At 45.7% G+C, this 14,875-nt stretch overlaps 1 protein-coding gene across 3 annotated transcripts in view; it reads right to left on the reverse strand.

Annotated features, from left to right (window-relative positions):
* Window positions 1-14,875, reverse strand: part of TENM1 (teneurin transmembrane protein 1) — an 876,412-nt gene that overhangs the window by 363,275 nt on the left and 498,262 nt on the right. For all 3 annotated transcript variants that reach the window (XM_056539239.1, XM_056539238.1, XM_056539237.1), the window contains one exon: window positions 14,377-14,577. In XM_056539239.1, coding sequence (XP_056395214.1) covers window positions 14,377-14,577 — 201 coding nt within the window. The remainder of the gene's footprint in view (window positions 1-14,376; window positions 14,578-14,875) is intronic.

The following is a 14,875-nucleotide window of genomic DNA, read 5'->3' on the forward strand; positions in this document are numbered from 1 at the left end:
CTCAGACACAAACCTCAGTTGGCATGGCCCAGGAGCAGTCCCTGTCCTCCCATTGCCTCTGTCCTATGCTGTTCCCTCCCCCACAGAAGTATCTTATGCTGTGGATTCAGCTCCACTATTTAGTGAGAATGATCTACTATAGGACAGTCAGCAGCTACTGCCCAGCCAAGAAGTGGAGGAGACATCTGCCGCTTTCTCCACTAGACGGGCAAGTAGTGATGAGGAGATTGCCGTGGAAGGTGGTGTTACGAGCGTTCAGGCTCCTGAAGCAGACACTGTTGAGGAACCTGAGGAGGACATCAGTGACGTGCATACACAACTCGATGATGATGAAGCCGATCGCACTTGGGAGCTGGGTGCAGAAGGGGCTTCATTGTCATCAGGAGAAGAGGGTTGCAGGTTGCCCATGAGGCAGCAGCTGAGCCAACAAGGTGGTAGCATGGTTGGCAGTCAGCATGGTGGCAGAAGTGGAAAGTCTGGAGGCACATCAGCAGCCTACCTTCCCGGGAGGTAGTGGAACAGGAGTTCCTGGAGATGGTGGCAGTAGCAGTCAATCAGTGCGGACTGTTGGTGGGAAAATCAACTACTCGGCGGTGTGGCAGTTTTTCATCAAGCATCCGGAGAATGTTAAGCCACATACAAGATGTGTCGGCAGAAGGGGAAGCGTGGCCAGGGTCCCAATGTTGGCACCACAGCCATGCGTCAACATATGCAGTGTCACCTGGGAGAACCGTGGCTCCGATGTGGTGGTCCAGCCTGCTACATCACCCAGTGGCATGCCGCTCCCTGTTTCAGCCAGCCAAGGCTCCACCACCTTAGCCGAAGGGACTGTGGGTCATACCCATCTTCTGTTGCTCCAGATGCTCCTGCTCCTCCTACTTTGAGTCAGTCATTACGCCAGCAATCCATAGGCGAAGTCTTGTCCAAGAGACAACAGCATGCACCCTCTCATTCAGTGGTGCAGAAGCTGAGTGTGCTCCTGTCCAAGTTGCTGGTGCTGCAGTCCCTCCCTTTTCAAGTGGTGGACTCTGCACCTTTCAGAGATCTGATGGCTTGTGCCGAGGTGGAGAGTCCCAAGCCGTCATTTCTTTGTGAAGAAGGCAGTAGCAGCCCTACACAATTTTGTGGAACAGAAGGTCGGCCAGAGCCTGTCGGTGGGTACCAAAGTGCACGTCAGCGATGTCCTTTATACATGTCCTTTACGGCCCAATGTGTAAATGTGGTTCCTGCACAACCACAACAGCAACTTGGACAGGTCACACTGCTTCCGCCTCCATGCTCTCCGGCCGTTGGTCCTGTGACAGTGTGCGACTCCGCCTCTTCATCCTCCACCGTGTCCTAAGCTTCCACTGCACTGACAAGTCTCAGTGCCCCTCTAGCATAACATGTGTGCAAGGCACAGTGGTGTCACGCTGTTGTTCACATGGTTTGCCTTGGCGAACGGAGTCACACAGGGGAGGAACTGCTAAAATTAATTTATTAAGAAACATTTATTAAGAAATCGAATCATGACTTACTCCATGAAAACTGGAAATGGGAACCATGGTGACCCACAATGGGAAGAACATTGAAGTTACACAGGGGAGTCCCCCTATCCGCTTGGATCATCAAGATCTGGTTGTCAAGCAGTTCCTGAAGTGTTCCCCCCATCTGCAAGACATCCTAACAATAGGAAGGAAACTTTGCATGCACTTCATCCACTCGTACACCGCAAAGCACACACTCCTTTAGCTGCAGCGTCAGAACGGTATCCCCCAACAGTCTGATTTACAACATTTCCACACGTTGGAATTCCATCCTCCATATGTTGGACTGACTATACAAACAGAGAAAAGCCATCACCGATTTCTTGATGATCCAAGCGGATAGGGGGACTCCCCTGTGTAACTTCAATGTCAAACAGTGGCAGCTCATATGTGACACCTGCCGTTTACTCAAGCCCTTTGAGGAAGCCACATTATTAGTCAGGATTACAGGATTAACAACTTCATTCCACTGCTTCATCTTCTACAACATATGTTGGAAACGATGGCTGGTCAGGGCACTGGAGACGTGGTTCCTACATCTCACGGCCATATGAGCCCTGTGGTGGCTGAACTGGAGGAAGAGGGGCACAGTGGAGCACAGTTTAGGTTTCGCAAGATGGGCGGTTTTTCTAGTCATCTGACAGAAGAGGAGGAGCAGGAGCAGCTAGAGGAGCTAGAGGGTTATGAGGAATGCGAGACAGAGGACCCAGACACATTGTGGCAGTATGCAGTGGAGATGGAGGCAGTGAGTCCATCCCAGTCACTTGCACAAATGGCACGATGCATGTTCACTTGCTTGTGTAGTGACCGCCGAATTGTTACCATTTGGCAGCGGGATGACTTCTGGCTCTCCACATAATGCAGGCCTTTTTTACACTATAGGGACATCCTACGAAGTTGGCTGATGCCTATCTGCGCCATTGTCCATCCTCTTGCATGTCTGACTCGGGGTTCTCTGCGTTGACCTTCCGCTGCCATGGCTGCTGAGAAGGGGTGGGGTGGCAGGAGCAGTACCAGCTACATCAGCAGCAGCCTGAGTCTACAGTCGCTGATGAGTAGATTTCTTCACCCGCATAGTGAAGCAACTCATCAGCAGCAAGTAGACCTGAAGCAGGACCTAAACCATACAAACACACCTTGAACATCCGCTGGACTTCTGGGCAGCCAAACTTCATTTGTGGATGCATCTAACAGATTTTGCCCTGAGAAAACTGTTCTGCCTAGCCAGTAGTGTTCCATCAGAGCGGGTGTTTAGTGTGGTGGGGGCCATAGTAACCCAGAGGAGAACTCGACTGTCCATGAAAAATGTGGAGAGACTGACCTTTGTGAAGATAAATCAGGCATGGATCAGCCAGGATTTCCACCCACCCATGCCTGATGCATCAGAGTAGATTGACCATGGTGCCACACCAACACTTCAGAAATATGGATAGTGCAAAACATATTTAAGGTGCTGCTCCCCAGTTACAGACATTCCTACGCATCAGACCACAAGTAAGTATTGAGGATATGCATTAGCTAAAATGTAACTTATTATAAAATATATGTACCCAACATTTTTTTTAAATCAAACAAAAGGAAAGGTGCGCAAAAAATACCATGTGCCACACCAAGTATTGATGTGATGCAAAGGGAACAACGTATGGTCCATTGTAAGCGATGGGGGTAAAAACTTCCCCTGTACGGCCTTACTCTCTGTAACATCCATGCTCCGGCCAGATACGCTGGCCGTGAGCCCTCTCATCTGGCCCCCGTTTTCCAACATCCACCTCTACTGTCTACTTTGCTTCCTGCCGAAGAGGCTATGGAAGTGGACCGTTTTCACTTAATGCAGCAGGAAAAATCCCATCAACGCAATGATAATTTGTTCCTATATTGTGCCAGTCCGGAGCACTTTCTCAAAGACTGTTCTATACGTCCTCCGCGTCCGGAGGAACACACTTGGACAAGTAGGAGTGGCTCCCCGCTTTACCACCCCAGTTCAAGTATTTTCCTCTGCCAATTCATCTTTTATCGCTACTGCTCTTTTGGACTCTGGTTCCGGTGGTAATTTAATTGGTGCCAAGATCCATAAACACCGTTTTCCAGTGTCTTGTCTTGCCAAGCCCTTCTACATCTCTTCTGTAAATGGACAAAATCTGAACTGTAAGGTGCAATTTTGCACGGAACCCCTCATTATGCAAGTAGTAAATTTGCATAAGGAAAAAATTTACTTCTATGTTCTACCACATTGTACTTCAGATCTTATTCTTGGTCTTCCTTGGCATCAACCTCATTCTCCACAACTTGACTGGAAATCTGGTGAAATCACTTGTTGGGGACAATATTGCCAAGATCACTGTCTTGTTCCCCCTGTGATATCTTCTGTGCCTGTTAAATTCAGATGTGAAGTCTTGAATTGGGGACATTCTTCCTTGCCAGTTGGTCACCTTAGAAGATGGAAGACTCCACGACAGAAGCCTGCATGTCCCTTACAGCCTTTGCCCATTCCAGAAACCCCCTGGTCTCATGTAATGTAGAACTTTTTGAGTTCCAAAGAAGAGGGGAAGACCAAAGGGGGGGGTACTGTTACATCCGCGCTCCGGCCAGACACGCTGGCCGTGAGTGCTCTGTCATGTCCCCGCTGCTGGCGAGGCTGGGATTCGCATCGCGGGGCGCGCCCGCATGTGAATCCCAGACCACCACTCACCTCCCTGTCCTCGCAGCCCCGATGCGAGTGCCCCCGCCTCCTAGGGCGCGTGTGCTGGAGCTCTCACTCTAATAGGGCCAGTGCTCATATAGTCTAGTGTCTACACCTGCATCCTTAAACATCAGCTCCTGTCTTGGTTCCCTGCCGGATCTTTGGTTGTCTATTGCCATAGTAAAAGTTCTGTGTCTCTGTTACTGTGTTCCTGTTCCCTGCTACCTTCCTAACCTGAACCTGTGTTCCTGTCCTGACCTACTGCCATCTTGCCACGTCCTGCCAGTCTCCTGTGCCATGCCACCTCCCAGCTACCTGTGTAGACGAGTCGTGCCAGGGGTAGCGACCTGGGTGCCACCTGCTGCAGCAAGACCATCATGCTTTGAGGTGGGCTCTGGTGAAAACCAGCGTCACCTTAGACTCCACTCCCTGGCACGGCTCACATCATCATCCCCACAGGCCCAGAGGATCCACCACCTGCCATGACCATAACAATCTTGCATTATTAATTCCCTTCTTGGCAAGTGTTACTCGCCCTAAAAAGGGTGGCCCCACACAGGAACCTCTCCCTATTTCCCCCTACTGCCATTTCATAGGGTTTTTAGGTGGAAATAGGGAGAGTTTCCTGTGTGGAGCTGCCCTTTTTAGGGCGAGCAACACTTGCCAAAAAGGGAATTAATAGGGCGAGAGTAGGGCCTTAGGGGGAATTTTTTACCCCCACCTGCTACAATGGACAATACATTGTTCCCTTCCACTTTTTTGAGGAAAGTGTTCCTCACCCTAAAAAGGGTGGCCCCACTCAGGAAACTCTCCATATTTCCATCTAAAAACCCTGAGAAATGGCAGTGTTTGCAGATAGAAATAGGGAGAGGTTCCTTTGTGGAACCGCCCTTTTTAGGGCGAGTAACACTTGCCAAGAAGGGAATTAATAATGCAAGAGTAAGGCCTTACAGGGGAAGTTATTACTCCCACCGATTATTACCCCCACCGGTTACAAATTTTTGGGTACATATATTTTATCCTAAGAGTATAATTAAAAGTTAAATTTTACGAAAGTCATATCCTCAATACTTACTTGTGCATACTAACACTTTTAGAAAAGAGACAGTTTTTTTCTGCCTACCTGCCTCAGCTACTATTCTGATCCGGCCACCCGCCTGATGCTACACATCTGATGCCAAGTTCTCCTTTTTTCACCCACCTTTGTCACCGGGTACTGGTATTGCAACCCACCACCCCACTATGTTACTGGGTCACTTTCAGGACTCCTGATGCTGCTGATGCCCCCTCCAGGCTGTCTAATACTGCTACCACATGTTCTCCTCATCCTGATGCCACCTCCAGACGGTCTCATACTGCCACCATATGTTCTCCTCATACTGATGCCAGCTCCAGGCTGTCTCATTCTGCCACCATTTGCTCTCCTCATGCTGCTGCCACCTCCAAGCTGTCTCATTCTGCAACTATATGGTCTCCTTATGTTTCCGCCATCTCCAGGCTGTGTCATTCAGCCACTATATGGTCTGTTTTTGCTGCCGTCAACTCCAGGCTGTGTCATTCAGCCACTATATGGTCTCTTATGCTGCCGCCATCTCCAGGCTGTGTCACTGTACCACCATGTGCTCTCCTCATGCTGCTGGCACATTAAATAAATCTTTTTAGGTTCATCTATTTGAAATCTTCAATTTAAATGTAAAAAAATATCTTTAATCTTTTCAATTGTGAGGCCCTGTGGTTTTGTCAGGCTGTTGACACCTCCACGATGTGTCATTCAGCCACTATATGGCCTCGTCATACTGATGCCACCTCCAGGCTCTGTCATTGTGCCGCTCTGCGGCAGTGAATCTAATAGTGATGCCTCTAATCTGCATGTCATACTGAATAACAGTATTATTTCACTGACCCAGCACACACCCTATGCATGTTACAGCAAGGCAAAGTGTTGTACATCCCTGTTGAGGCTCTCTGTAGGCCATAAATAGCCATTTTAATATAGATTTGGCGCAAATAAATTCGGACCGAACCACATTTTTTGCGAAAATTCAGCAAATCGGCTAAATCGAATTTTAAAAAAATTCGCTCATCTCTATAAATTACCATACATAAAAAAAACAGTATCAATCATAAACCCCAAAAAACCCATCTCCCCCCCCCCTCTCAGCCTGGCTTTACTATCACATACTCTCTACAAAAGCAAAACAATTTATTTTCCTTAATTCCTCTCTTTCTATCATATATGATTTCTTCATGTTTTTTAACCTTATTAACCAACCCTATCCATTGTTTCCCTACTGATGCACTCGGGGCCAGACACTTTCTAAGTAACACAATCTTTGCTAGACCGATTATTTTGATTATCACTTTTCCATGACCCTTTACATTTATTCCTATCCCTAAAATTGCACATCTCCCTTCAAATGGGAAAATAACTTTAAAATCCTCCGCAATTTTCCTATACACTCTCTCCCAGAATACTTTAACTCTCCAGCAGTCACACTTTAACCTCTTAAGGACGCAGAGCGTACCCGTACGCCCTGCGCCCGGTCCCGGTATTTAAAACGGGGTCACACGAGGACCCTGGGCTAATCGTTGTGCCACGCGCTATTAACTAGTGTTGCTCGCGAATATTCGCAATGCAAATTTTATTCGCGAATATCGCATATTCGCAAATTCGCGAATATAGCACTATATTCACAGTACACATCACAGTGATCATCCCTCTCTACTTCCAGCTTGTGTGGTGTAAAGAAGGCACTAATACTACTGTGTGAGACTGGCGCCCGAATTTTCGCATATGTGAAAATTTGCATATTTGCATAATTTTCGTTTATGCTAATTTTCACATATGTTAATTTTCGCATGTGCAAATTTTTTTTTATGTTAATTTTCACGCATGTGAATTTTCGCATATGCGAAAATAAACGCGAATGTTTAGAATATGCAAATTTAGCGAATATGGAGAATATTCGTCCATATATTCGCAAAATATCGCAAATTCTAATATGGCCTATGCCGCTCAACACTACTATTAACCCTTCAGACGCGGCGATCAAAGTTGATGACCGCGTCTAAAATGAAAGTAAAAGCTTCTTGGCAGCTTCCCGGCTTCCCGGAGGCCCCCTTACCTTGCTCCGTGTCGTCCGATTGGCATTTGATTGCTCCAAGCCTGAGCTACAGGCTTGAGCAATCAACCCCCTATTATGCTGATCCATGCAAAGCTATGGCTTTGCAGGGATCAGGGTAAAAGATCAGTGTGTGCAGTGTTATAGTCGTAGGAGACTGGTAGAGGAAGAGGAGAACGGAGATGGAGTCAGTAGACAACAAAAAAGGGGGACGACCTTGTGGACTTGGAATCCTTATGATTATATGAGAATTCAGCCCAGGGGAGAAGGTCGACCCAATAATCTTGGCGAGCTAAAACAAAATGCAGAAGATAAGTCTCAAGGATTTGATTAACCCTCTCCGCCTGACCGTTGGACTGAGGGTAGTAGGCCGAGGAGAAGTCCAGATTGATGTCCAGATGGTTACAAAGGGCTTGCCAGAACTTAGAGACAAACTGCACACCTCGATCCGAAACGATATGCTGAAGAAGACCATGTAAACGAAAGACATGTAACAAAAAGTTCTTCGCCAGCTGCGGGGCATAAGGAAGACCTGGTAGAGGAATGAAATGAGCCATCTTGGAAAACTGATCTACATCGACCCAGATGACAGTGTTATTATGAGAAGGTGGCAAATTGGTGATGAAATCCATGGTGATATGGGACCAGGGAGTCTCTGGAATGGGTAAAGGCTGTAAGAGTCCTGCAGGTCTCTGTCGAGGAGTTTTGTCACGGGCACATATTTTACAGGACCGAACGAAATTAGAAACATCACGTTCAAGATGGGGCCACCAGTAGTGCTGGGAAATAAGAAGTAAAGTCTTGCGTATTCCAGCATGTCCTGCTGTCAAGGAAGAATGACCCCATTTCAGGACCTTGCGTCTCAATCTGGTGGGCACAAAGGATTTTCCAGGAGGAACTTGCTGAATCTCGTCAGGAGCTTCAGGAATCAAACGGTCAGGAGGAATAATATGCCTAGGCGTGGAGTACAAACCAATGACGTCAGAGGACCTGGAGGGAGCATCAGCCCTAATGTTCTTGTCTGCTGGACAGAAGTGAATGAAGAAGTTGAACCTAGAAATGAACAGTGACCATCTTGCCTGGCGGGGGTTCAAATGCAGAGCAGACTGAAGGTATAGAAGATTCTTATGGTTGGAGTAAATGCTGACTGGATGAGAAGAACTTTCCAATAAATGTCGCCATTCCTCCAAAGCTAGCTCGATAGCGAGGAGTTCACGATCTCCAATGGAGTAATTCCTCTCAGCAGGAAAGGATGTCTTAGAGAAGAACCCACAAGTTACACTCTTGCCTTTGGTGTTTTTTTTGAGTGAGAATGGCACCCGCTCCAATAGATGAGGCATCAACCTCCAAAGCAAAGGGCCTCTCCGGATCAGGTCTTGTAAGCACGGGAGCAGAGGCAAACACAGACTTTAAACGGGAGAAGGCCTCTTCAGCCTCTTGAGGCCAAGATTTAGGAATAGATGCCTTTTTAGTGAGAGCCACAATAGGAGCAACCAAGGATGAAAAATGTGGGATAAACTGACGATAATAGTTAGCGAATCCCAGAAAGCGTTGAATAGCACATAGGCCCGAAGGACGAGGCCAATCCAATACTGCTGACAACTTATCTGGATCCATCTGCAGGCCCTGATGAGAGACAATGTAGCCAAGAAACGGAAGACTAAATTTCTCGAACAGGCATTTCTCCAGTTTGGCGTAGAGATGATTGTTCCGTAGTCGCTGAAGAACCAGAGGAACATGAGAACGATGCTCCGCTAGGTTGGAGGAGAAGATCAGGATGTAATCTAGGTATATGACAACACAGGTGTAGAGAAGAACACGGAAGATATCATTGACAAACTCTTGAAAAACGGCTGAAGCATTGCAGAGACCAAAAGGCATTATAAGATACTCAAAATGTCCATCACAAGTATTGAAGGCCGTTTTCCATTCATCTCCCTTGCGGATACGAATGAGGTTATACGCAACGCGTAAGTCCAACTAGGAGAATACCTTGGCACCACGTAGATGGTCAAAAAGTTCTGAGATAAGAGGTAGAGGGTAATGGTTCTTGACCGTGATTTTGTTAAGTCCCCTGTAGTCAATACCTGGACGGAGTGAGCCATCCTTTTTCCCTATAAAGAAGAAACCTACTGCATTAGGAGAAGAGGACTTATGGATAAATTCCTTTTGGAGATTCTCCTGGATATACTCAGCCATGGCTTTGGTCTCAGGAACTGATAGAGGGTATATCCTTCCATGAGGAAGAGTGGTACCAGGCAGAAGATCAATAGGGCAGTTTTAAGGATGATGTGGAGGCAGAAAACGTCAGAGAAATCTTGGTAAGCTGGCGGCAGGCCAGGTAAAGAAGGAAGACAAGAAACAACTTTACGCAGAACTGTTTGAGGCAAAAATTTTGACAGTTGCTGGGAATGGCGTTGCAGCCAAGGAAGGCGAAGAAGAATCTCAGAAGTACAGTGTGGCAGAACATAGAATTCAATCTTCTCTTTATGCGATACTCCCACTTGCATGACAAGAGATTCAGTATGGAAGTAAACCTTACGGTCCAGATTTTGTCCATTAACAGAGGAGAGGAACAAGGGTTTGGCAAGCCGAGTAAGGGGAAGATGATACTTGTGGACTAAAGCCGCATCATAAAGTCACCTGCTGATCTAGAATCCAAAAATGCTGTCGCGCTGAAGGAAAACTTGGCTGAAGCGAAGACTTGTACAGGAATAGTTAAGCGTGGAGAGGTAGTTTTCACACCCAGGGACGCCTAGGTGTGAAAACTACCCTAGGTGCGGGCGAACTGTACAGTCCTTGAGAAAGTGCTCCGGGCTAGCACAATACAAGCACAAATTCTCATTGCGTCATTGTGATCTCTCCTGTTGCGTAAGACGAGAACGATCTCCTTGTATAGCCTCTTCGGCAAGAGGCGCAGGAAACTAAAAAGGTGGATGTTGAAACATGGGTGTCAGGTGGGCAGGTTCCCTCTCTAAGCACAGTTCCTGTTGTTTCTCAGCAAAACGCACATCAATGCGTGTGGCCAAGTTGATAAGTTCTGTCAAAGAAGATGGAGGATCATGTGCTGCAGTGGAGAAATTTTACTCCTTGGGGACGGAGGGCGTATGCATACGCCCTCCTGTCCTGTCACTTAAGGACGGAGGGTGTATCCATACGCCCTCCGTATTTCCGATCACCGCCGCTCGCTGGGCAGTGATCGGACCTGGATAACTGCTGATATCTATCAGCGGGTATCCCGTGGCAATGCCTAGAGGGGTCCTGAGACCCCCCATGTCAGCGATTGCCACAAATCGCAGGTCAATTCCCACCTGGAAGACACGCCCCCTGACGAAGCCCATACGCGAAACGTGCGTTGGGGTGTTGGTGCTTGATGTTCCTGGCTTGTGGGTATATGACAGGTAGTGTCTTTAGGCATTTTCTGTTTCCAATTTTTGGATTTCCATTTGGTCTATAATACTGTATTGCTGCTCCCTATCTTATATTTATGTATGTTAGATGTTATATCTACATTGTACTATACTAGGAATTTGCAGTTTTGTTAGTTTTCTATTGCATATGCTCTCTACTGAATACCTACATTACCCATACCAGATTCACTGGCACTTGTTGTCTCCTGCCTAAGGTTATAATCTGCCTATTAATTATTTTAATTGTTTGTCTTATTCTGTCTAATAAAGATTGTCATACTTTTTTTTAAATATTATTAGTATTGTGGGGCTTTTTGTTTTTTGGTTATATATGAGTTGTAGTTTTGCAACAGCTGAAGGCACATGGCTCAGAATCACTGAGCAAGAGTCTGTTTTCTAACTCAGTGGTTCCCCACCAGTGTGCCTACAGCTGTTATACAACTACAACTCCCAGCATGTACGGTCTGTCAGTGCATCCTGGGAGTTGTCATTATGCCACAACTGAAGGTTTGGGGTGCCCCCCCCCCCCCCCATGTGAATGTACAGGGTACATTCACACAGTCGGGTTTACAGTGGGTTTCCTTCCACAAGTTTGTGCTGTGGCAAATTTTCCGCCACAGCTCAAACTCCCAGCGGAAAACTTACTGTGAACCCAGCCTGTGTGAATGTACCCTAAAAACACCACACTACATTACCAAATAATAAAAAGTAAAACACTACATATACGTCCGTCCCCCCAATAAAAAAGAAAAACCTCTCATACAGCAGTGTTTCCTAAAGGGAGCCTCCAGCTGTTGAAAAACCACAACTCCCAGTATTGCCGGACAGCCATAGACTGTCCTGGCAGGCTGGAAGTCTTGCAACAGCTGGAAGCACTCTGTTTGGGAAACACTGCTGTAGGATTTTGGTGGAGACAAGCCCCATCCTTGTAACCGGGTCAGCCCCTATTGCAAATTCCTTATTTAGGCCTCAAACGCGCATGACGCTCTCTCACTTCAGAGCCCTGTCATATTTCAAGGAAACAGTTTAGGGCCACATATGGGGCATTTCTGTACTCGGGAGAAATTGCGTTACAAATTTTGGGGGGATTTTTCTCCTTTTACCCCTTATGAAAAGGTAAAGTTGGGGGCTACACCAGCATGCTAGTGTAAAAAAATAAAAATGTTTACACTAACATGCTGGTGTTGCCCCAAACTTTTCATTTTCACAAGAGGTAAAAGGAGAAAACGACCCCCAAAATTTCTAACGCAATTTCTTCTGAGTACGGAAATACCCCATATGTGTACGTTAAATGCGCTGCGGACGAACTACATGGCTCAGAAGTGAGAGAGCGCTATGTACTATTGAGGCCTAAATTGGTGATTTGCACAGGGGTGGCTGATTGTTACAGCGGTTCTGACATGAACGCAAAAAAAAAAAAAAAACTACATGTGACCCCATTTTGGAAACTAGACCCCTCACGGAATGTAACAAGGGGTATAGTTAGCCTTAACAACCCACAGGTCTTTGACAAATTTCCGTTAAAGTTGGACATGAAAATAAAAAATTTGCTTTTTTTCCCTGAAATGCTGGTGTTACCCCACATTTTTAATTTTCACAAGGGGTAAAGGAAAAAAGCCCCCCAGAATTTGTAACCCCATTTCTTTTGAGTATATAAATACCCCATATGTGGATATAAAGTGCTCTGCAGACGAACTACAATGCTCAGAAGAGAAGGGGCGCCATCTTTTGAGAGAGAATTAGGCTGGAATTGAAGGCAATGCGTGTTTACAAAGCCCCCATGGTGCCAGAACAGTGGACCCCCTCCACATGTGACCCCATTTTGGAAACTACACCCCTCACGGAATGTAACAAGGGGTGCAGTGAGCATTTACGCCCCACAGGTGTCTGACAGATTTTTTGAACAGTTGTAATTTTTCATTTGCACAGCCTACTGTTCCAAAGATCTGTCAAATGCCAGTGGGGTGTAAATGCTCACTGCACCCCTTATTAAATTATGTGAGGAGTGCAGTTTCCAAAATAGTATGCCATGTGTTTTTTTACTGTTCTGGCATCATGGGGCTTCCTAAATGGAACATGCCTCCAAAAACCATTTCAGCAAAATTCGCTCTCCAAAAGCCCAATGTTGCTCCTTCCCTTCTGAGCCCTCTAGTGCACCCGCAGATCACTTTACATGCACATATGAGGTATTTCCTTACTCAAGAGAAATGGGGTCACAAATTTTTAGGGGCATTTTCTCCTATTACTCCTTGTGAAAATGAAAAGTTTTGGGGTAACACCAGCATTTTAGTGTTAAAAATCAAATGTTTCATTTTCCCGTCCCACTGTAACGAAAGTTAATCAACTGTGAGGTGTTAAGGCTCACTGTATCCCTTGTTGCGTTCCTTGAGGGGTGTAGTTTCCAAAATAGTAGGCCATGTTTTTTTTTTTTTTTTTGCTGTTCTGGCACCATAGGGGCTTCCTAAATGCGACATGCCCCCCAAAAACCATTTCAGCAAAATTTGCTTTCCAAAAGCCAAATGTAACTCCTCTTCTGAGCATTGTAGTTTGCCCGCAGAGCATTTTATGTCCTAACATGGGGCATTTCCATACTCAGAAGAGATGGGGTTTCAAATTTTGGGGGGCATTTTCCCCCATTACCATTTGTAAAAATTGGAAATTTTTGGGGAAAAACTGCACTTTAGTGACATTTTTTTTTTCATTTACACATCCGACTTTAACGAAAAGTCGTCAAACACCTGTGGGGTGTGAAGGCTCACTGGTCCCCTTGTTACGTGCCTTGAGGGGTGTAGTTTCCAAATTAGTATGCCATGTGTTTTATTTTTTTTGCTGTTCTGGCACCATCGGGGTTTCCTAAATGCGACATGTCCCCCCAAAACCATTTCAGCTAAATTTGCTTTCCAAAAGCCAAATGTGACTCCTTCTCTTCTGAGCATTGTAGTTCGCCCGCAGAGCATTTTTTGTCTTAACAGAAGCAGTGGCAGCATGGACCCAGAAGTGGAGGACGAGGGAGTGAAGGAAGTAATATATTTCTATATCCCAGTACAACCCCTTTAGGACAAAGTAACGGAATATATCTGACCTCAGTCTGATTCAGCATGCTTTGAACTTGCTGATGATAAAACTGAATCTACATAGAGTACATGCAGCAGCTGAAGATAACTGCAACAAAGGCCATTCACAACATCCCAAGGAGGAATCTCAGCATTTGGTAATGTTCCTGCATTCTCGATTTCAGAAAGACATTGGCTTTGATTTACTAAGGTAAAAACGGACCATTTTTTTTGTATTTTTAGCATTTCAAGCATGTTCACAACTTTTCCTTTTGCTTCATTTTGCAGCTACCTGTACAGTTCACCAACCCTAAAAGGGGACATTGCCTTGGTATTTTTTGCATTTCTGATACATTTAATAAATTTCTCCCTACAGATTCTGGTGCATGGTTTTTGCACTTTTTCTGGCGAATGTTGAAGAGGTCTGTTCACACATTAGTGACGTGTTTGGCACAAAATGGTACACATTGGTGCATGTAGGGTGCACAGAGTCAAATGTGAAAAAATGCACTACATGTGTTAGTTTTAGATAAGACTGCACAACTCTTCATAGATATAATAGATGGGTGACTCCATGGTAGTTACCTGTAGAACAGTCGGCTCCTGTCCAGTGTGGCTCACAGCTGCAGACTCCACTGTCCATTAGAAAGGTCCCATGACCAGAACATTGCTCTTGACAAAGGGCCAGGGCGTTCTCGCAGTTCACTCCACCCCAGCCAGCAGTACAGTGGCATTCTCCTTGGACACAGACACCATGATCAGAGCAGGTTGGATCCAGACAATTCTCTGTATTATATGAAATGTAGAAGTACTTTAATAAAATTATCCAGGTCAAGTTAATATTCATACAAGTTGGGCGAAGTTACATGTACAAGACATCATATAAAACAAAACTGCATTACAGAGAGCATCATGTTATACAGAATAAATCTAATTAGTTAAAAAATGTACCTTTGTAACCCAAAGATTATTTATATTTTCCCTTTTCCTGTTCTCTGAATAAAGCTAGTAATTTAAAGGGATATTTCCATCTTACCGCCATGATATGCTATAAATGCCTAATAAACGTCCCAGTGTATTTTCA

Source organism: Hyla sarda, chromosome 9, assembly GCF_029499605.1.
Source record: "Hyla sarda isolate aHylSar1 chromosome 9, aHylSar1.hap1, whole genome shotgun sequence".
In the NCBI taxonomy this organism is placed as follows: Eukaryota; Metazoa; Chordata; class Amphibia; order Anura; family Hylidae; genus Hyla; species Hyla sarda.